This window comes from Bos indicus x Bos taurus, chromosome 26, assembly GCF_003369695.1.
Source record: "Bos indicus x Bos taurus breed Angus x Brahman F1 hybrid chromosome 26, Bos_hybrid_MaternalHap_v2.0, whole genome shotgun sequence".
Classification (NCBI taxonomy): Eukaryota; Metazoa; Chordata; class Mammalia; order Artiodactyla; family Bovidae; genus Bos; species Bos indicus x Bos taurus.
Genome location: NC_040101.1, coordinates 15,296,761 through 15,320,723, shown reverse-complemented (window position 1 = coordinate 15,320,723; position 23,963 = coordinate 15,296,761). Strand labels below are relative to the sequence as shown.

Here is a 23,963-nt window from a genome sequence, read left to right as displayed (position 1 = left end):
GCTCCTGTTCACCTGAAACCACATAGTTTTCTGCTGTTTATTTCTAGCACACTTCATGGCCCCTGCGTTTCAAGTTAATGGCACAATCTGGTAGCAGAGTCTCCGTGCACCCACCCCCCATCCCCCGCCCCAAGAAGAAGCTGTGCAGTCACGTTTCAGACATTGTCTGCAAGACACAGAAGCTTTGTCTTTTTCCTGAGGTTACTGTCACTGACACATTTTTACTGTCACATTTTACTGAGCATTCATTTCACAGGCAGAATGGCCAGAAGCAGAGGTAAGGCGGGGTACCAGCTGGTGAGTTCTTGGCCATCATTTCAGAGAATGTCCCTCTGTATGAAACAGTCCTGCAAGGCCAGAGCCATGTAAATAATTCACAAAAGCAAGTTCAGTTCTCCCCATCTGTAATCCTAGTACTATCTCACAGGGCCAGGGGTAGCTAGCAGCTTCTGTCTGTGGAAGATGCTATTAAGTCTCAATAGTCCGAGATTTGCAGGTGATTATAAGTTTTGCATATCATTGTTACCAACAGTCAAATCCCATCAATGGAATGGCATGACTGATTAAAAAGGAGGCAAACTTGACATGAGCAGCCTGATAAGCCATTTTTTTATACTGAATACAATAACTGAACGCTCATGGTTTTAGGTAGAAAAGCCAGATCTGATACCAACCTTTTCTCTCTCCATTCTCCAGGGGCCTCGGCACACCGGCTCCAGCGAGACTTTTCCAAACTCACGCATTTTATGTCTCAAAAGAAGACATGTAGTTTGGCATTGGGGAGAGCTTGGCTCTCTAGTTTATAGAAAAAAATAAAAACTGCCTCCCAGAGCATGTCATTGAACCCTCAATGTGTCAAGGAGGAAAACGCACTGTAGCCAGGACCCTGACGGCAGCACATGCCTTACACCCACAGTCATGGCACCTTCTCAATTTTGCCCATCGCTTCGTCTCCAGCCAAATGGAACTTATTACTTCAGGCTGGTTTAGATTTATGAATTATTTATAAAAGTAGGTCTATGACTCCGCACTCTTAAAAGACAACACAAGTCCCTTCGTTGTTACCCACAACTGCACTTCGATCAGAGAAAGCAGACAGACCTTCTCCATCACACGCTGCATGTTTGGGGTAAAATAATCGTCGAGAAAATATCCAGCCCATAAAATCATTTGGAAGCTACTTATGGGATGCCTGGATTTTTTTTTTTTTTTACACTGGTCTCTTTTATCCTAAGGCAGCCTGGGATTCGAGAATGAGGTGGCAGGCGTGGAATACACATGCTTCCCATCTTGAATATATAAACAATCCGGTCTGTCCACTTTCTTCCAGTAGTTTGAGATGGTGATGAAAAACGGAAAGAGGCAGTTGCCCTGAATGTGTATCTAGTGGGTTCAGTAAGGCCATGCCCGCGAGACTCCCAGAGCGCAGAAGCTGTGTATCCTGAATGGGGACTTAAAAATGAGGCAGAAGGACACGTAGCCTACGCTGTCCCTCTCCAGCTCCCCAGAACATATAAACTTGACTGGGAAAATGTGTAAGACACTGCATACCCTTGCTGGGTTCCTCTCAATCACTGGCCCAATTGGAGGGGTTGTGAGGTTCCCCTGGGCTAAAGGGCACAAAGTGACCAGCCAGCCATGGTCTTGCCCACACCTTTGCTTGACAGAGAAGCCCCCAGGTGGAGGTGGCGTGTGGAGACCTGAAGCAGAAGCTGGCCTGGATGAAGGAGCTCTGAGAAACAGGGGCCTCCACCTGATGCCCTCCAGAGACATCTGCTCCCCACCTGTCTCACAAGCCCACAGCAGCCCTGCCCTCGGACAGGTGCCTGGCATGAACCCGTGCCCAATGTCCCTGTCCCAACTGTCCAGTCCTCGTTCTACCCCCAAGCAAGGTCCAGAGGAAGGGGCAGAGGCTGGATAGCAGAGGCTCTGGAAGGCTCATGGCACTTCAGGCCACCCCGGGCCATGCTCCTCACGGTACCTCTGTCCTAAAGTCCCCGTGGCACGTCCACAGAAGGATGGAAAGCCCCATAACCCTCTGCACACAGGTGATACTCTTTCCCAAAAGAGCACAAGCAATAGAAAAGCAGAGAGGAGGCAATGAGCTTACCTTGCTGGAAAACATCTGCCAGGAGGAAGGAAAAGCAGGAGGAAAAAGGCAGAGAGAAAGGAGAAAAAAATTAGTAATTATGTTGCAAATGACAGTGATGAGCATCACAGCTAACACACACTGACTGTCCTAAACACTCTTAGTACAATATTTCCTCTACTCAGAGGCAGCGGTTAAAAGCTTGAGCTCTGGAAGGGAACTGCGTGGGTTTAAATCCTGGCTCGATGCTTACTAACCCTGTCGCTTACAGATTCCTAAACCACAAATACATTTGCATTGGAAAGATTAAACAAACTGTGTCCTGTGTTTTAAAGTCTTAGACTGGTGTCCAGAACACGGTAAACATACAAAAGTTGCCAGTTACTATTCATTTTAATATTATTATTTTCACTACAACCCTATGAGGCAAGTTGCAATATTATCCTTACTGTATAGATAGGGAAACTGAGCTTCTGGATGGTTGAGAAACTGATCCAAGACCACAGAGGAATAAGCAATGAGCTCAGGATTGAACCCAATCTCCTGATTCCACAAACCATCTTCTTGCCTGCTACTAAGCTGCCGGGCTGGTTTATAAACAACCCAAGTGACAACTGCACACCACAGGATAAACAGAGGAAAGACCTGTGAATCTACTACAGTTCCATATTTAAATCATAATAAGCACAAAATCTGTATGAATTCTCCACATACAATTCACAACTAATAACACCAGGTCTTCATATAAAATCTGAAGTCAAAATCTGTGACAAGTTGAAAAAAAAATACTTATTCATCATTTTCAACAAATATTTGAGAGGCTACTATATGCCAAGCACTAGGTCTGGCATCTGAAAACACACATATTAGCAAAGAGCATAAATTAACAAGCACTGGCTAACGCCCGCCAGTAGTAACCACTAGGTATACTTCTGGGCTCTGTGCTCATTTGCTTCAGTTATGGTCAGCTCTTTGCGACCGCAGCCCACCAGACTCCTCTCTCCATGAGATTTTCCAGGCAAGAATATTAGAGTGGGTTGCCATGGCCTCCTCCTCCAGGGATCTTCCTGACCCAGGGATTGAACCCATATCTACTGCATTGCAGGCAGGTTCTTTACCTGTTGAGCCAACAGGCTTTGTATAAATGGATTAATCCAAAACGAATTTGTTCTGTCTGCCTTCTTTACTCTACAATGATTATGGGGGTCATCCATGCTGTGGCATGTAGTAGGTCATTCATTCTCACTGCCAGGTAGTATTCTACTGGGTGATTTTATGATTTTATCATAATTTATTTCTCCATCCTAATGTGGATGGATATTTGGATTGTTTCTGAAGATCAATTGTTGGGCAATTACAAACTGTGATGTTTTGTCCATATCTTTTGGTGAACATGAATGCATAAGTCAGGTACATTTTTCAAGAATTTTTTTTTTGATGTGGACAATTTTTAAAGTCTTACTTAATCTGTTACAATATTGCTTCTGTTATGCTTTGGGTTTTTGGTCACGAGGCATGTGGGATCTTAGTTTCCTGACCAGGGATCGAAACCTTACCCCTTGCATTGGAAGGTGCAGTCTTAACACTGGGCTGCCAGGGAAGTCCCTACAAGGTACTTTTTGACATCAGGCTCACCCTGCTTCTACAGACTCCCAATCACCCCCAAAATATTCCTGTCTGGTCCTACTTTCTCATCCAGTAATTCAAAGATGGAGGATAGCATTGGCAATACAGACACCACCATGCAGATGTAAGCCAGTTCCTGCCCTGATCATGGGGTTGTGCCATGCTCAGTCATGTCTGACTCTTTGCAACCCTAGGGACTGTAGCCTGCCAGGCTCCTCTCTCCATGGAGAGTCTCCAGGCAAGAACGCTGAAGTGGGTTGTCATGTCCTCCTCCAGGGCATCTTCCCAACCCAGGGTTCAAACCAGGGTCTCCCACACTGCAGGTATATTCTTTACCATCTGAGCCAACATGGGGTTATAAATAGGTACAAAACTTCTACAAGATAGTTTGACAGTATGTATGGAAAAGTTAAATATACATCCTTAACCTAACACCACCACTGCTAAGGATGTCATCTAATGAAATACCTAAAGTCTACACAGATGTTCATTACAGCATTGTGTATAAAGGACAAGCAACAGAGACTGTCTATTTGCCTGTCAATAGAGAATCAAATCAAAAACAATACATCCATTCTATGGTTCAGCCATTTAAAAAGGGAGAAGATTTTTATTATTTTTGAGCAAAGAAATCAGAAAGTAACATGCAACATGTATCCTGAGCCCATGTATGTGCATGTATGGGTGTGTATGTCTAGAGACCTGTGATGATGGTCACAGAAATGTTAACCTTCAGGTAATTGCATCTGGGACCATTTTAAATATTATATAAGAATTTCTGTATTATTTTAAATTTAACAATGAACATGCCCTACAATTACAAGCTGAATTTAAAATTTACCTGCATCTTAAAAACTAAATGAGAATTATATCATCAACATCTGTATTTGCTGTCAGTCTTCAGCTAAAACATCAGCTCCCACAAGGTCACAAAGAGCCAAGGGGCCACAAATGGTGTGGATAACCATGTACTTAATGGGTTAAACAGACTGCAAGGAGAGAAAACCAGTGAGAACAGTTTTCATTCCAGGTTCCTCCGCCCATGGAAATCTCCAGGCAAGGATACTGGAGTGGATTACCAGTCCCTTCTCCAGGGGATCTTCCTGACCCAAGGATCAAATCTGGGTCTCCTACATTGCAGGTAGATTCTTTACCATCTGAGCCACCAGGAAAGCCCCCACTGGGGCACATGTGCCCTCATAAGGGGTGTCACTCACATGCAATACACATGCTCCCCAGGGCACACCTAGGCCAGTGGCTATAGGACAGATGAGACCAACATAGGCTTACAACTCCCAGGGAGTTGGCTAAATCACCACCCCTTCTCTCACACTCAGGAAAGCCAACTGGAATGTAAATGGGCCAGACTGGTGCCATTACAGGAAAACTTAAACCCTGCTTTAATTTATACATGACATACATTACTCTCTAACCTCAGTAATTCATCACTGGCCCAAGTTCTGACACAGCAGTGTATACAAAGCTACTCGGCCCCCATGCCCTGACGGTCCAGAGACGGTGAGAAGGACCATGTGCAGCTCCCTAAATTACCACAGTCACGGGCATCTGCCGCCTGCAATGCACAGTCTGAACCATCCACCCTCTGACCAGCCTGCACACCTGGAGAAGCCCTCCTCCTCCCCCTTCAAATGTCACGGCCACTGTGAAGTTTCTCAGAGCCTATCCCTGCAGAGAAGGAAGTCACTCTTTCCGCCTCTGTGCTCCCAGAGTAACTTGTGCATGTTGCAATTAGAGTTCATACTATAATTAGTTATTTATGAAGACCATGCGCTCCTGAGAACAAGAGCTATGCGTCTTGATGGCCTTTGTGGATCCTAACTGCCTGGCATAGGGTGTTCCCACACAGGAGGGAAGGGCAGGGGGCTGGTCTCTCTCAACACTCATCTGCTACAACCCCCTTGTTTTATAGATGAAGAAACTGAGTCCCAGAGAAGGAAGAGATCTCTCCCAAGATCACACATGGTGTCTGTGAAAGGCTGAGCCAGGACGACATGAGATTCATTTAACCTTAATGAAGCACAAAATCATCCCTATTAGTAGCAAAGTACAAATTAGAGATTTATCATTATCCTTTAATGAATACAGAAAAAAATTTCCAACATTGAAAACATCAGTGAAATGAGATTAGCCTTTCAAATACGGATCCAGCCTCGACATCCGTCCAGAAACTTCAACCTCCTCTCCATGGCTTTCAGTACTGATCTGAGTTACTGGAAAGTATCAGTGGGCAGGGAGGGAGGAAATTCAGGCAGAAATTCAGGAATCAGAGACCTTATTCATTCCAATCCCACTGTATATGTCATGGTTTAACAGACAAACCTACATAGAGTACTATTCCTATCTTCTATCCCAGAAAACTCTCCTGATTTTCATATAAGCTATTTCAGATTCTTTTCAAATCCACTTTTCAGCTTCATTTACATTTTGCACCTTTTTATTCAAATGTAAAATTTAATAAACACTAGTATAAATATTACAACAATTTTGCACATGAGTTATCTTGTAATTTACACTCTAAATTTATGTCTTTTGTACTCTATGACATAAATCATTCCATTCTTAGCATTACTTAGCTCTTTGCTCTGAATAATAACTGCTTGGGTATCCTCTTTAAAATTTCACTTTTCCAGACAGAAGCAGCCATCCAGGCTCATGTTCAAATGATTCATGGACAGAAGAATGGAAAATAAGTGAGACGAAGGTAGATTCTGTGCCATTTTACACCTGCCGAACTGCAGACCTCAGAGGACATCAGCCACAGAAATACCTTTTGTCATCTTCTATTCTGGTGCATGTGTCCACCACCTCCAACCCACAAGAACTAGTCACTTATAGGAATTAAATGGTCTCAAACTTCGAGGGCAGTCATCTCCGTCCAGTCTAACCAACCACTAAGAATTATTTGGGAGTCAATCACTTACAACCTTTGAACCAAGCTGACCTGGAGAGATTTTAACGCTCATGCCACTGCGTTGGGGAGGTTAAGTCTGATGATTTACAGAAACCTTTCCTCATCCCCCATCCGCTGCAGCAGAGAATGACTGAGAATAAGACTCGGTGCCATCTTCTCTGCTCCGCCAGGAACTGGAAATCATGCAATTAAGGAGTTAGGAGTTTCCAGTACCCAGCCTAGCCACAGTCAGGTTGAACCCAAAGGACACCAGGGATACTTGTGCAGAGGAAATGAACTCCTTCAGACAAAGCTCTGCTCATACTCACTTCCCAAGGGAAAAAACCTCAACCCTAACCATTCACGTCAACAAAGAAAAGCCTGTTCTCCGACCCCACCCCCACCAGAGCCATTCTGGTCCTATAGACAGATGAAAGGGCATCTATAAATTGGCGATTCAGATGTAGGAAGAAGCAAGTAAGAAAGAACGAACTCAGATTTGCCTTTCTTGGCCTCAATGTCCACTTTCTTCTGTTAGGAATGAGCATCAAGGATATTTGCCCACCACCCCCATAGCTACTGAGAGATTCACACCCCAGAGATCTTTAATGCACTGAGTCCTCCAGAGACAGGAGCCATAAAAAGACCAGATTATTTATTATTATTAATAAGTTATGGCAATTAGGCTGGGTGATTCCTAAACGTTGCTGATTAAAAACTTGCTTGAGTGCTACTCATCCACATGGCTCGTGTTTACCTCTATTAAAAATGATTTAACCACACTCTGGGTGAACCCTTCTCTTGTGCCTGGGTTAATAATTAGCGGTGCACAGAGCCACGCAGGTTAAGTGAGTTGGATCTCCTTTATTTATCTATTGCTTTGTTTTATGAGGGGAACTAGATGGCAGTCTTATTGCCCGTTCAGTCTGCTAGGAATAATTTACTATTTCAATCCATAGCTCAGTTCATAACTATGGTTAGAGAAACCCCCACTATTATTATAGAATCACATTTAGCCCACATCCCACAGCATTAAAGAAATGCCAAATAGTGAAAGTGTGCCTGACTTCTCTAAGACTGGGGGAAGTAGTTACTGGCCCTCGAACAATGTGATCATACCACTCTCTCAATTTTGCTTTCTTTTCTAGGTTAAATTATGTATGAAGGGAGTTTAGTTTCTTGAAAATGCCTGTACTTAACTCCCATTTAGGAAGTCTCACCTGGGGAAAGAGCTGTCTCATGAGTCCTCCTGTGGTTTGAACTACAGAAAGAACATTCTCTTTCAAGTACCATTCTCTTTCAAATGTCATTACAGTAAAGCCCCATAAATGCTACTGGGACCTAACTAACCAGGGGCAAAAGAAGGGACGTAGGGAGCAGTTGGAATGAACATCACTTCCTTGGATGGGGTCAAGTTCACCATTAACCAAAGTCAATTTCAAGGTCAGCGGAGCTGCCCCCTCACGAAGTTTCAAAAACCAGCAAGCTCTAGGCACAGATATTGAAGAGTTTCTAGAATTCAGTCTGTATACCTCTGCAAATCTCTGTAAATTTATTTTCAAGGTTGACAAGTGGGGCTCACCAAAGCCTCCCCCGCACTCCAGAATAGTTCAGCTTCAAACTGAAGAAGTCTAGGTCCAAAAATGACAGGTGACTTTCTCAGGGAGCAGGGTTAACACCTTCTCCCCCAAATACAGTCCAGGGCTGAGTCTCCACATGATTCTGGCCACCTGAACCCATGACCTAAGACTGGGTCCCAGCCCCTCACCAGGTGGAAACCCAAAGTGAAGCTTCCTGTAGCCTATGTTCTGACTTGTACAATCAGCTGATAGAGATAAGCTTCTGTCCTACCATAGGAGTATCATGACGGTCAAGTTAGATCATTTAATCAGCATGCAGCTCATAGACTTCAAAGTCACATAATACCAGGTTCAAATACGTGCTAGTCTACTATCCTAGCCATCTTGGGCCACTATTCAACCTCTTTGAGTCTCAGTTTCTATATGTAAAAAATGACGATAACAAAATTTCTTTCAAAATTCATAAGGATAACCCAGATCATATATGTAAAGCACTTTTAGGACATGGAGCTGGTTTATGGTAGACATTCCATAACTGAATTTAATGTTGGTGTAACAATAAGCAACAGAATAGGGTAGCAAGGTAGCAAAGAACTCAGGTCCTGAAGTCAGAACTAGTTCCATTTCTCGCTGTGTAATCACAGGCAAATTATTTAACCTTCCGAAGCCTTGTTTTTCTCATCAGCAACATGCAGATAATAAAAATAGCTAATTTTTGTGCTGGCTCATAAATTGCTTTGGAGATTAAACGAGGTAAAGCATATAAAGTGCACTGCTGCTGCTGCTGCTAAGTCACTTCAGTCGTGTCCGACTCTGTGCGCCCCCATAGTCGGCAGCCCACCAGGCTCCCCCATCCCTGGGATTCTCCAAGCAAGAACACTGGAGTAGGTTGCCATTTCCTTCTCCAATACACGAAAGTCAAAAGTGAAAGTGGAGTCACTTAGTCGTGTCCGACTCTTAGCGACCTCATGGACTGCAGCCCACCAGGCTCCTCCATCCATGGGATTTTCCAGGCAATAGTACTGGAGTGGGGTGCCATTGCCTTCTCTGATAAAGTGCACACTGACTAATATTTAGATAGACTTCTATAACTTATAGCATTACTAGCCAACAGACATTTATTGATTGCCTACTATTTGAAAATAATCATCATTTGTGACTTGTATGTGGGGAATGTGCTTAGGTACTCAGTCATGTCTGACTCCTTGCGACCCTATGGACTGTATACCCACCAGGCTCCTCTGTCCATGGGATTCTCTAGGCACAAATACTGGAATGGGTAGCCATTCCCGTCTCCAGGGGCTCTTATTTGACAATAATCACCAGTTGTGACTTGTACAGGACTGTAAAATATCATAAGAGGAAAATCCATTAAAATTAAATGATCGTTTTAATTCCTTCTTGTCATCCGTAGCTACATACCATTAAGAAACTCTAAGGAATTATTAAATATTATTTTATGAATGAATTATTTTTAATCTTTAAGATCAGAGATCTATTGCCATCCTATCTCCAAACTCCAGTTTTACGGGGTTGTAATGAGCACCAGATGTTCCAGAAATCCAGAGCCTGGCCTTCATTTTTGGCACCACTTCACCCCTCTGGCAGTGCCTGTGCCATTATGTCTCAAGGCCACCAGGGAAGGGGCTCACCCATCCCTGCCCTAGGGTGTGATGAGTGGAGGTCCAGGGTTTAAAAAAGGTAAGACTGCATGTGGCAGCTGAACTGAGAACCACTCTGCTCAGGACAGTGGGGTTCAATGAAGAATTTGCCTGGAAAGGGATCTGCTACTCATCAAATAAATTAGTAAAAGTTTGAACACAACAAACCACTTAAGTGGAACCCCTTCCTGTCCGAGTGCAGGTCTGTGCTCTCTTGGAGTCCAGCCAGAGCCCCTGCCTGGCCTCGATGGCACCACACGGGGACTGTGATTAGTTTTCTGTGTCTCCGAAGCCAGACAGCACAGACAGCTCAGGCAGCCACGTGGCCACAGACCTCATCTCCCTGCCCTTCCTGCTTCCCCAGGGGTACCCAGGCAGCTTCTCACCGCCCCGAGCCCGGTGAGCCTTGGTAGTTAAGGACCAACTGCAAGGCTTCATTCCCCATCTCCTGCCCTCTGTGCCAAACACTAACTTGTTCTTTAACTTGTATGATCTATATCATCACGCTCTCCTTTTTCTTCTCTGTCCCATTTTGGATGCGGGCCAGGGAAAGTTCTATTGTTTTCCTTGCTCCTGGCTCCCCTCACCTTTTACCATGTTAGAAATGAAGACCCCTCCTTCGCCTGTCACTGTTGTTGAGTAAGAAAGAACTTGCAAAAGCCCCAAAGTCTCTTCCTGCTCCACTTCCTCTGGAATGTGCGACCAGCATCAATCTGAGGCTCTGGACTTGTGGCCCATCAGCTGACACTGAGTTGGGGAGGCGGTGCACAGGCTGTGAGTTAGTTAAGTCCCTAACATTTTTATGACACTCTATCCCGAGTATATCTCATTCCTAGCACAGAAGGATAAAGCTCTTAACTACTGAAAGAACATAAAAAAATAGATTTAGGAATAATACTTTTTATGATTGCATTCTGTATACTGTGAAAGTTATGTTCAAATCTGCTAGTACTTTATGGAGCTGATAAAGTAGAACAGTATGGCTTCCCAGCTAACAGGGTATTTTATATCCATTTAAAATGTTTTCTCTTAAATTGAATTACTTTTTGAGTAATTATAATAAGACTAATCTGGGCCTAATGAATTCATGTACAAATACTTTAGACTGCATTATTAAAACCTCTGTGATATGAAACTATATTAAACTCCATCCCTCTAGCAACCAGGGCTTTGCTTTGAAAAGCACAGCATATATGACTTTCTCTGAATTCTTTTAAATCTGCTAGCTGGGAAATCATAAGAAACCACATTAATAGCTCAAACCAAGGAAGATGCTGACAAACAATATTGTTCTAACTTCTCTAAATTTATTTCAGCATTAATTAGGAGTCACAGAAAATACTTTTATTAAGCACCGACATGTATAAAGGGCTGAAGAATTGGTTCATCTTGCAAAAGAAATCAATTATAGCTATGATTAACAATGCCATAAAACCACTATGGGTTAAAAAAAAAATACTAAAAGTGAGCGTGTGGGTATCACACCTTATGTTCTAAAAAAAATCTCCAAACTCAATAATCTAAATATCTGGATTCCAGTTCACACTATGGGCCAAGCCACTTGCCTTCTCTGGGGTTCTGTTCCTCCATCTGCAAAGTGACTTGTATTAGATGATCTCTAACGTCCCTTATGGCTCTTAAACATGATGCTTTTAAGTTTAAAATTACACACATTATATCAAATGGGCTTTATGGCATATAGCTTATTTGTCATCTCATTCACGCTAGATTACATTCACAGAAAAAATTTCATTCCCTACAATTCACATACATCCACAAACATATCCATAATATGGCTAGTGATTTCAAATGTATTCCAAGATCTTATCTTGATGGTAAAGTATTTTTCCCATTACAGATAAATTATAAATCATCTGAAACTTTTAAGGGTTATGCTTCTTTTAATCAGTTTTTATCCACTTCCACCCCCATCCAACATATACTTCCCTAAAGATGCTTTCACCTCCATTTCAAAGCCAACTGATTAGTTTTATCATATGTGAATTCCTCAGGCAGGTCTGTGAGATCTGGGTTTTAATTTGATTGGTTACCCAGTCTCCTAAATCCAAACTAGATATTTACAAATGTCTAGTAGAATAATCTAGACAATCTTTCTTTGCCAGGTGATCATTACCAGGATGGACAACTTTTAAGTAAATGTAAGACAATGGCATCATCATTATTCTGATGACTTGGCACAAATTACTGTCATAAGAGCTCCCGGGAGCCAGAAACAATTAAAGTCTGAGTTCAGAGAAGCTGCCCCAGCATCAAGCATTGTTGATGAGAATGATTTTGGAGTAAATGTTACAGCAAATTGGCTCAAGTCTTCAAGGAGGAGGTTTGGCCACGTGATGTTCACTAGTCTGACATCAGTTTCAGGAGATACAGGTTCTGTCCTGGCTCTTCCATAAATCTCTGAATAAATGGGGCAAGTCATCTAAGCTTTCTAGATTCCAAAGAAGGTTTGACTAGAGAGTCTCCGCAATTCTTTCCTGCTCTAAAGTTGTATAGTGAACACAATCAGGATCTTTCAGTAGGACCCTCTGTGATACACTCAAACCCCACCTGTGTGTCTTCTTAGTGCACAGGTACACACTTGCAGTTCTCTCTCTCTCCTTCTCACTAAGCTGAAAGGACTACGATTCCAGGGATGTTTTGTCCACTGATGTGTCCAAATCCAGGGAAGAATGTCAGAGCATAGCTGGCCCTTTTTGGCATGCTGCAGATTATGGGGTCACAAAGAGATGGACACAACTTGGCGACTGAACAATAACAATAACCAACGTGTTTTCAAAGCTTCTCATGTATCAGGTGCTATTTTAAGTGTATGACAGACTTTGCTTTAATCCTATCAATCACCATAAGAGGTAGTTAGAACTATAAGCAGATAAGGAAGCAGAGACTCAGAGAAGGTAATAATTAAAGTTGTCAAAAGTCACAGGGAAGAAAGTGATCTGGGATTCAACCTAAGCAGTCTGGTCTCAGAGACTAACTCTACACCACTGTTACACTGTCTCAATGATAGCCCAGTTGGTAGATGTATGGATAGATGATTGAGCAAACATACCACATTCTTGGGGCTTCCCAAGCGGCCCTAGTGGTAAAGAACCTGCTTGCCAATCCATGAGAAGTAAGAGATATGGGTTCAGTCACTCGGTTGGGAAGATGCCCTGGAGGAGAGCGTGGCAACCCACTCTAGTATCCTTGCCTGGAGAATTCCATGGACAGAGGAGCCTGGCAGGCTACAGTCCATAGGGTCGCACAGAGCGGGACATCAGTGAAGCGACTTAGCATGCATTCTTTCCAAGCCTCCCACCCCCAGGAGTTAATTTGAGCCATGCCCATAATATTTTTAATACCATAATCCCTGTATGTCTAGAGTTCTAACCTTTATTATCTGCAGATTTGGGGTCCAATTGGAGAAACCACCTAGATGCGCCTTTACCTTTTTAAAATTTTACAAATTCTCTTTAAAAACAAAAACAAAAAGCAACTATCTCAATAGGTTTTTGGCAACAGCTAAGGCAAGGGGGAAGGATGCAGCGCTGAATGAAAAGAGGAGAATTCCAAGAAGAGGATCAGGAAAAGAAGAAAACACAAGGACACATGGCTGAGTTACAAAGATGTGTGCAGCTGCTCCTGATCCAGCTGTCATCTTACTAGGATTCATGGAAAGGAGGGTGTGACAGGTGGAGAGAGGTGGTGGGAGGCAAAGAATGGAAGTAACTGGTAAGTCAGGGGAGGTAATACGCATGTGGGCTCCGGAGTCGAGTGCTTGCGTTTTGATCCCGGCTCTGCCGCTGGCAAAGTTAGAAGCCCTCTCTCTGTCTCAGCACCTCCACATGATACGGTGGGAGTGACAGAGGCTGTTGTCAGGATTAAAGGATGTTAAGCTCCTAAAGACTCAACACAGGGCCTGACACACAGAAGGCACTTACTGGAAGCAGGTAATCTGGACAGAGACTTGGGAGAAATTGAGTTTCAGGGTATCACTAAGATCAACGAAGTTCTTTGACACCCCAGCCTATATTGGGATGAATAAAATGTACTTGCATGGATTCTACAATCAAACGATCAGACTCCAGTAAAATATCACGGAGCCTGCTCTCCAGGTCCACCACCCTCCAGCATGGAGAAATGCCGCTGAGGGGCAGGGAGAGATATAGAAAACATCTCTAGCAGGGGAGCACGCAATCCCTCCTAGTCACAGGTGTGCTCTGGAAGCAGGATCAATGCTTATCACATGAACAAACATTAAAGCCTAAAAGTATTACCCCACACTCTACATCACGTAAGTGCTAGTATTTTTCATGGGTAGCTCAGAGCAAGTAATTAAAGGTGAACTCTAGAGGCATCATGAATCGGTCAGAGCACAAGTCCTTCTCGTGGAAGGCAGTACATGTTTTTAAAGTCACCCACTCACAGGCTCGGGAGCGAACGCAACTCTTGTCCCTCCATCATCCACGTCAGTCACGGCTGGGCAGCAGGACCTCACACTGCGCTGGGCTCTTCTACCGTGAAGCCAGGCAGATCAGGGGGCAGAGAGAAGAGCTGAGGACACCTTACAAACAACCTCTGTAGTTGTAAATGTCCATCCTGCTGAAGAGTCAGCAGGCAGTAAATGTGCTTACCACAGACGGTATCCCACTGAGCACCTTTGCAAAAGGTGCTCATTTAAACCCGTATGGTATATTTCACCTAGTTTCAAAAGGAAAAGGGGAAGTTCATTTAAACCTGTATGATATTATTCACCTAGTCACAAAGTCATGAAATGTCAATGTCAATGTGAGGTTGGCTTGCCCTGATTAAAGGGATTCCAGCATCTCATAGACCTTAAGAAATTTATATATATGTGCTGCTGCTAAGTCACTTCAGTCGTGTCCGACTCTGTGTGAACACATAGACGGCAGCCCACCAGGATCCCCCGTCCCTGGGATTCTCCAGGCAAGAACACTGGAGTGGGTTGCCATTTCCTTCTCCAGTGCATGAAAGTGAAACGTGAAAGTGAAGTCGCTCAGTCGTGTCCGACTCTTAGCGACCCCATGGACTACAGCCTACCAGGCTCCTCCATCCATGGGATTTTCCAGGCAAGAGTATTGGAGTCGGGTGCCATTGCCTTCTCCGTATACGTGTATATATATATATATATATATATATATATATATATATATATATATAAATACTGTAACATACATTGCATATGTAATACACACATTGTATATAATATGCATACATAACATAATAGGGCTTTCTAGGTGGCTCAGTGGTAAAGAAACTACCTGTAAATGCAGGAGACGTAAGAGATATGGGTTCCATCCCTGGGTCTGGAAGATGTCCTAAGGTAGGAAATGACAACCCACTCTAGGATTCTTGCCTGAGAGATCTCATGGACAGAGGAGCCTAGCAGGCTACCATGGGGTTGCAAAGAGTTGGACACAACTGAGCACTGAGCACAAGCATGATAACATAATAAAAATATATATATATACAATATAATAAATATGATATATACACAAGTATAATATAATACAGAATATATACAAATTATATAATAGAATAAAACATCACAGTATTACTCTTCATGTCCAGAGGGCTAGATTCTGGTCCTAGCTCTGTCCCTAAATGGTTATGGTTAGTACCTTAGCCTCTCTTGGGCTCCACCTCAGTTTCCTCATCTGTAATTGAGAATAAACTCTGCTTTAACTATTTCTTTGAGGAAAATATAAGATAGTAGATGTGATCACATTGAGAAAAAAAAAAAACTTAAAATTCTTGATAGTTTTTTAGTGTCTACTAGAGCTAACACACTATAATGAGCACTTAATGGACCCCAAAGAAGCTAAAACCAAGACCTTATAGTCAAAGAGCTTATAACGATAAGGCAAGTGATACACACTCAAGGAAAAGGTGCTAAATTCTACACAGGGAGGAAAACAGCACAGTGAAGAAAAGAGATACTTCAAGGTTGGGACTCTGAGCAGTCTTCATGGACCAGGTACAATCTAAGCCAGATCCTGAAGGGCAGTCCTAAACAAATCCAACACTTAGGAAGCCCTCAATTCTGAGAACTTTTCTTAAATATTCCACATAATGCTCCCCAAAACTCGAAGAAGTAACTATCATTCTTATTCCCATTTAACCAATCAGGTTAATCTGTCAAAGATCCCACAGGCAAGCTGATTGTAAGGCCCTTCCTCACCACCGCACCTCTTGGGACTCAAAACATGAAAACGAGGGAAAAGGGAACAGCACGATAAGTGAATCAGAAAACATTTCAGTATTTACCAGCTGGAAGACTCAATATTTTTAAGATACTAATTCTCCCCAAATTGAGCTACATATGGAACACAATCCTAACAGCAATTCCACCAGACTTCTGGTGGGAAATGAAAAGCCAGTTGTAAAATGTATAGGAAAAATAAGAATCTAGAGTAATCAAAATAATTCTGAAAAAGAGTAAAGTCAGAGGACTGACACTACTTGACCTCAAAACATACAATAAAGCTATAATAATCAAGACAGAGTGTTGCTAACATTTGGATAGACGAATAGATCAATGGAGCAAAATAGTTAAGTCCAGAAACAGACCCGCAGCTTTACAATCATGTGATTTCTGACAAAGGAGCCAATGCAATCCAGTGAGGAAAGGCAAGTCTCTTCAGCCACTGGTACCTGAACATCCATGTGCTATGCTATGCTAAGCCACTTCAGTCGTGTCCGACTCTGTGCGACCCCATAGACGGCAGCCCACCAGGCTCCCCCGTCCCTGGGATTCTCCAGGCAAGAACACTGGAGTGGGTTGCCATTTCCTTCTCCAATGCATGAAAGTGAAACGTGAAAGTGAAGTTGCTCAGTCATGTCCGACTCTTAGCGACCCCATGGACTGCAGCCTACCAGGCTCCTCCGTCCATGGGATTTTCCAAGCAAGAGTACTGGAGTGGGGTGCCATTGCCTTCTCCAGAACATCCATACAGAGAATAACAAATTTAGACCCTTACTTCACTCCATACACAGAAAAATTCATGATAAGTCATAGACCTGCAAATAAATGCTAAAATTGTAACATCTCTAGAAAAAAAAAAAAAAAACAGCAAAATACTCCAGTGATTAGGAGCAGGTAAATTCATCTACAACTCACTAACAGAAAGACAAACAATCTGTTACTAAAATGGGCAAAATATTTGAACAGCAGTTTGCAAAGGAAGATATACAAATGACCAATCAGTTCAGTTCAGTTCAGTTGCTCAGTCGTGTCCAACTCTTTGCGACCCCATGAACCGCAGCACGCCAGGCCTCCCTGTCCAACACCAACTCCTGGAGTTCACCCAAACCCATGTCCATTGAGTCGGTGATGCCATCCAACCATCTCATCCTTGTCGTCCCCTTCGCCTCCTGCCCTCAATCTTTCCCAGCATCAGGGTCTTTTCAAATGAGTCAGCTCTTCGCATCAGGTGGCCAAAATATCAGAGTTTCAGCTTCAACATCAGTCCTTCCAATGAACACCCAGGACTGATCTCCTTTAGGATGGACTGGTTGGACCTCCTTGCAGTCCAATGACCAATAAGCATACAAAAATTGTCCAACATTATTAGTCATAAAGAAAATGCAAATGAAAACCACAATAACATATCTCTATACACTTACCAGGATGGCTAAAGTTAAAGAAATTCACAAAACCATATGCCAGTGAGGATAAATAACAGCTAAAACTCTCATTCATTGTTAGGGGGGATGTAAAACTGCACTACTTTGGGAATAGGTCTAGTAATTTCTTATAAAACTAAAAATACACCTACACCATGATCCTGTAGTTCTGCTTCTAGGTACTTACTTAAGACAAATGAAAACAAATTCCTCAAAAACAACTTGTATGTAAATCTTCATAATAGTTAGAAACAGTCCAGGTGTCCATGAACAGAAGAACGGATAAATAACCATAAGTACAATATATTCATCAAATAGAACACTACTCAACAATATAAAGGAACATAAATAGTAATAACAGAACATGAATGAATCTCATTAATATTAGGCTGAGTGCAAGAGGCCTTACACAAAAAGAGTATATACTGTACAGCTTCATTAATATGAAATTCTAGAAAAGGAAAATTAATCTATGGTGGAAAAAAATGGCAATACTCCCCAGACTCATCCACAGATTCAATACAATCCCATCAAAATTCCATTATTTCTTTGCAGAAATCAGTGAGTCGATCCTAAAATTCAAATGGAATTGTAAGGGATCTTGAACTGCCAAAAAATCTTGAAAGAGAAGAACAAAATTGGAAGACTGTATTTCCTGACTTCAAAACTTACTACAAAGCTACTGCTGAGTTTTCCAAATTTGCTGGCATATTGAGTGCAGCACTTTCACAGCATCATCTTTCAGGATTTGGAACAGTTCAACTGGAATTCCATCACCTCCACTAGCTTTGTTCGTAGTGATGCTTTCTAAGGCCCACTTGACTTCACATTCCAGGATGTCTGGCTCTAGGTCAGTGATCACACCATCGTGATTATCTGGGTCGTGAAGATCTTTTTTGTACAGTTCTTCTGTGTATTCTTGCCATCTCTTCTTAACATCTTCTGCTTCTGTTAGGTCCATACCATTTCTGTCCTTTATCGAGCTCATCTTTGCATGAAATGTCCCTTTGGTATCTCTGATTGTCTTGAAGAGATCCCTAGTCTTTCCCATTCTGTTGTTTTCCTCTATTTCTTTGCATTGATCGCTGAAGAAGGCTTTCTTATCTCTTCTTGCTATTCTTTAGAACTCTGCATTCAGATGCTTATATCTTTCCTTTTCTCCTTTGCTTTTCGCTTCTCTTCTTTTCACAGCTATTTGTAAGGCCTCCCCAGACAGCCATTTTGCTTTTTTGCATTTCTTTTCCATGGGGATGGTCTTGATCCCTGTCTCCTGTACAATGTGATGAACCTCAGTCCATAGTTCATCAGGCACTCTGTCTATCAGATCTAGGCCCTTAAATCTATTTCTCACTTCCACTGTATAATCATAAGGGATTTGATTTAGGTCATACCTGAATGGTCTAGTGGTTTTCCCTACTTTCTCAATTTAAGTCTGAATTTGGCAATAAGGAATTCATGGTCTGAGCCACAGTCAGCTCCTGGTCTTGTTTTTGCTGACTGTATAGAGCTTCTCCATCTTTGGCTGCAAAGAATATAATCAATCTGATTTCAGTGTTGACCATCTGGTGATGTCCATGTATAGAGTCTTCTTTTGTGTTGTTGGAAGAGGGTGTTTGTTATGACCAGTGCATTTTCTTGGCAAAACTCTATCAGTCTTTGCCCTGCTTCATTCCGTATTCCAAGGCCAAATTTGCCTGTTACTCCAGGTGTTTCTTAACTTCCTACTTTTGCATTCCAGTCCCCTATAATGAAAAGGACATCTTTTTTGGGTGTTAGTTCTAAAAGGTCTTGTAGGTCTTCATAGAACCGTTCAACTTCAGCCTCTTCAGCATTACTGGTTGGGGCATAGACTTGGATTACTGTGATATTGAATGGTTTGCCTCGGAAACAAACAGAGATCATTCAGTCATTTTTGAGATTGCATCCAAGTACTGCATTTCGGACTCTTTTGTTGACCATGATGGCCACTCCATTTCTTCTGAGGGATTCCTGCCGCAGTAGTAGATATAATGGTCATCTGAGTTAAATTCACCCATTCCACAGGACTGGAAAAGGTCAGTTTTCATTCCAATCCCAAAGAAAGGCAATACTAAAGAATGCTCAAACTACCGCACAATTGCATTCATCTCACATGCTAGTAAAGTAATGCTCAAAATTCTCCAAGCCAGGCTTCAGCAGTATGTGAACCGTGAACTTCCTGATGTTCAATCTGGTTTTAGAAAAGGCACAGGAACCAGAGATCAAATTGCCAACATCTGCTGGATCATGGAAAAAGCAAGAGAGTTCCAGAAAAACATCTATTTCTGCTTTATTGACTATGCCAAAGCCTTTGACTGTGTGGATCACAATAAACTGTGGAAAATTATGAAAGAGATGGGAATACCAGACCACCTGATCTGCCTCTTGAGAAATTTGTATGCAGGTCAGGAAGCAACAGTTAGAACTGGACATGGAACAACAGACTGGTTCCAAATAGGAAAAGGAGTACGTCAAGGCTGTATATTGTCACCCTGTTTATTTAACTTCTATGCAGAGTACATCATGAGAAACGCTGGACTGGAAGAAACACAAGCTGGAATCAAGATTGCCGGGAGAAATAATAACCTCAGATATGTAGATGACACCACCCTTATGGCAGAAAGTGAAGAGGAACTCAAAAGCCTCTTGATGAAAGTGAAAGTGGAGAGTGAAAAGGTTGGCTTAAAGCTCAACATTGAGAAAACGAAGATCATGGCATCCGGTCCCACCACTTTATGGGAAATAGATGGGGAAACAGTGGAAACAGTGTCAGACTTTATTTTTCTGGGCTCCAAAATCACTACAGATGGTGACTGCAGCCATGAAATTAAAAGACGCTTACTCCTTGGAAGGAAAGTTATGACCAACCTAGACAGCATATTCAAAAGCAGAGACATTACTTTGCCAACAAAGGTTCGTCTAGTCAAGGCTATGGTTTTTCCTGTGGTCATGTATGGATGTGAGAGTTGGACTGTGAAGAAGGCTGAGCGCCAAAGAATTGATGCTTTTGAACTGTGGTGTTGGAGAAGACTCTTGAGAGTCCCTTGGACTGCAAGGAGATCCAACCAGTCCATTCTGAAGGAGATCAGCCCTGGGATTTCTTTGGAAGGAATGATGCTAAAGCTGAAACTCCAGTACTTTGGCCACCTCATGAGAAGAGTTGACTCATTGGAAAAGACTCTGATGCTGGGAGGGATTGGGGGCAGGAGGAGAAGGGGACGACAGAGGATGAGACGGCTGGATGGCATCACTGACTCGATGGACGCGAGTCTCCGTGAACTCCGAGAGTTGGTGATGGACAGGGAGGCCTGGCATGCTGCGATTCATGGGGTCGCAAAGAGTCAGACACGACTGAGCGACTGATCTGATCTGATCTGATCTGACAGTGATCTGTGGCATGGTTATGTATTTTAGACACATATCTATGAAATAGAATTAAGAATCCATAAAAAGAACCCTCACATTTATGATCAACTGAATTCTGATAAGACAATTCAATGGGGGAAAATAATATTTTCAACTAACAGTGCTGGATTAACTTGCTATCTACATGCAAAATAATTAGATTATTTAATTTATTTAATAAATAACCTCATTTCATACCATATACAAAAATCACCTCAAAATGGTTCAAAAAGGTAAAACTATAAAACTCTTAAAAGGAAACACAGGGATAAATCTTTTGACTTTGGATTAGGCCAGAGTTTCTTAAGTACGACATGAAAAACACGAACAATAACAACAAAAAAAGAATATAGATAAACTGAGCAACTTCAAAAGTAAAAACGTCAGTGTCTCAACGGGCATCATCAAGAAAGTGCAAAGACAACCCATAGAATTATAGAAAATAATTGCAAGTCACGTATCTGATAAGACATTTGTACCTAAACTATATATAAAGATGAATTGCAACTCAAAAATAAAAGACAAATAACTCAGTTTAAAAATGGGCAAAGAATCTGAACAGACAGTTCTCCAAAGAAGATATACAAATGGCCAGTTAGCACACGGAAAGATGTTCCACATCCCTAGGCACCAGGGAGATGCAAATCAAACCACAGTGAGATACCACATCACACCGCTAGGGTAACTAGAATGGCTACAGTCAGAAACATAACTTGGTAAAGATCTGGGGAGATGGGAACACTGCTGGTGGAAATGTAACATGGTGTACCCACTGGAAAACCTGGCAGGTCCTCAGGTCGTTAATACAGAGTTTATGATATGATCTAGCTATTCCACTCCTAGCTGTTTACCCCCAAAAAGGAACACACACATCCACCGATACATGAATGTTCACAATAGTATTATTCATAATAGCCAAAAACTAAAAACACCCTAAATGACCATCATCTGGGAAATATTTAAATAAAATGTGGTATATCCATACAATGGGATATTATTTGGCAATGAAAAGAAGTACTAATACAGGCTACAGATGAATCTTGAAAAACAGCATGCTAAGTATGGTTTCATTTGTATGAAACGTCCAGAACAGGTAAACCTAGAGAGAGAAAATAAATAGTAACCTAGGGTAGACGGCAGGAGAGGATGAAGGGAGTGACAGTTCAGGGGCGCAGGATTTCTTTTGGGATAATGAAAACATTTTAAAATTGACTGATGGATGGACAACTCTGCAAATATACTAAAACCCACTATATTGTACACTTTAAGTGAGTGAATTATATGGTATGTGAATTATATCTCAATAAACAGACTGAGGGAAAAAAGAGTGAGTCTTGGGCTGTTGGCTACACTTCTAATGACTGGCAGGGTCACTACTTCTTTGGGCCACAGCCGGGCAAGCCAATCTCATAACTGCATGCAGCACTTCATCCTATGGACACATCTGAAGAATCATGCTTAGGTACTGGGTACCATACTGGGCAGCGAGAAAGCTGTGCATAAATGAAAAACAACATCCTCATTTCTCAGGGGATCCCCACCTAGTGCTTCAGTGTAACCTAGCCACAGGTGGCTACCGAGCTCTTAAACGTGGTGAGTCTGAATTGAAAGCGTAAAATAGACTGAATTTCAAGGACTGAGCAAAAAAGGTAAAATCGCTCATTAATAATTGTTTATACTGAATAACATGCTGAAATGATATTTTGGACAGGCTGGGTGAGAGTAAATATTAAAATTAATTTCACCTGTGCTTTTTTTATTTTTTGAATGTGAAGCTAGGGACATTTAAAATTACATCTATAGCTCATATTCTATTTCTATGGGGCAGTGCTGGTTTAGGTTTTTAAATATAAATAAAGCACTGAAACTTTCCTGACCCCCAGTGTTTTGGAAGATTATCTTCTACAGACTTCTAAATGGTAATTAACTCTGAAGTCCACTCAGTGGTTATAAAATGCCCACTGCTCTGCAATTACGGAGGCACAAAAGGTCTCTTGTTTGCTGCCCTCTGCCAATTGGTCCCTTGGACTAGAGATGAAGATGCTCGGCTTGGCCTTTTAAATATTGGCGTGCCCGAGTCTTCACAAAGCACAAATGTTTCCCAAATAAGGCAGGCCCAGAAAATTTCATCTGAACTCTTTAAGACTCACGATCAAAAGGGTTGCCTTTTGAAAATGATTAAAGATCACACGGAAATGACAGGCGCCTATTCACAGAAGGAAAATTTCTGCTGAAAGAAATTCCATCTACAAGGGGCTTTGCATGTCATCTGCGAGGGTTCCCTTCAGCCCTCACTTATAAACCCTGAGCTGTTTAGAGAGATTTTCGCTTCTCCTTCTTTGACTTCCTTTTTGATCCACATGTCCAGGGTAATAAGAACTGGGCCTATGGGGCAGAGGCAAGCTCTACACTTCTGACCTTGTTGAAACTTTATAAGAAATCCAGAGGTATGTCTGTGCCCCTGGAGAGGACACAGAAATGGACCCCAGATGTGGCAGGCTATGGAGATGAATTGAGATCACAAAGTAGCTGAGACCCCCTACCAACAACATCTTATTGTTTCTTCTTTACTCAGCAAATGCCCAAAGAAGTGTGCCAACTGACCTTTTTATTCCTTGGCTCTCTGGAGTTAAGAAAGAAGGTTTGGGGACTTCCCTGGTGGTCTAGTGGTTAAGAATCTGCCTTGCAACACAAGGGACGTGAGTTCGATTGTTGGCCGGGGAACTAAGATCCCACATGCCACTGGGGAACTAAATCCACGCACTGAAACTAGAGAGCCCACACCCCACAACTGTTGAGCCTGTGAACCACAGTGAGTTTCCCATATGCCGTAACTCAGACCCAAGGCAGCCAAATAAATAAACGAATATTTTTTAAAAAGAGAGAGAGAGAAGGTTTGGAGGTGATGCAAGGTATCCAGAGTCGCAGTCCTGGTAAGTGGCACAGCTACGCTTCCAACTTGGGACGGCTGAAGTCCAAAGCGAGCAACCTTCTTCCGCGCTGAACTACACTGTCATCCTTTCATT

General features: G+C 42.3%; 1 protein-coding gene across 4 annotated transcripts in view; it reads right to left on the bottom strand.

Moving 5' to 3' along the window:
* GFRA1 (GDNF family receptor alpha 1) overlaps window positions 1-23,963 on the bottom strand; it is a 232,500-nt gene that overhangs the window by 160,904 nt on the left and 47,633 nt on the right. For 3 of the 4 annotated variants that reach the window (XM_027528621.1, XM_027528619.1, XM_027528620.1), the window contains exon 5: window positions 2,111-2,125. The exons of the other annotated variant lie outside the window; for it this stretch is intronic. In XM_027528621.1, coding sequence (XP_027384422.1) covers window positions 2,111-2,125 — 15 coding nt within the window. The remainder of the gene's footprint in view (window positions 1-2,110; window positions 2,126-23,963) is intronic. 4 annotated transcript variants of the gene reach the window in all.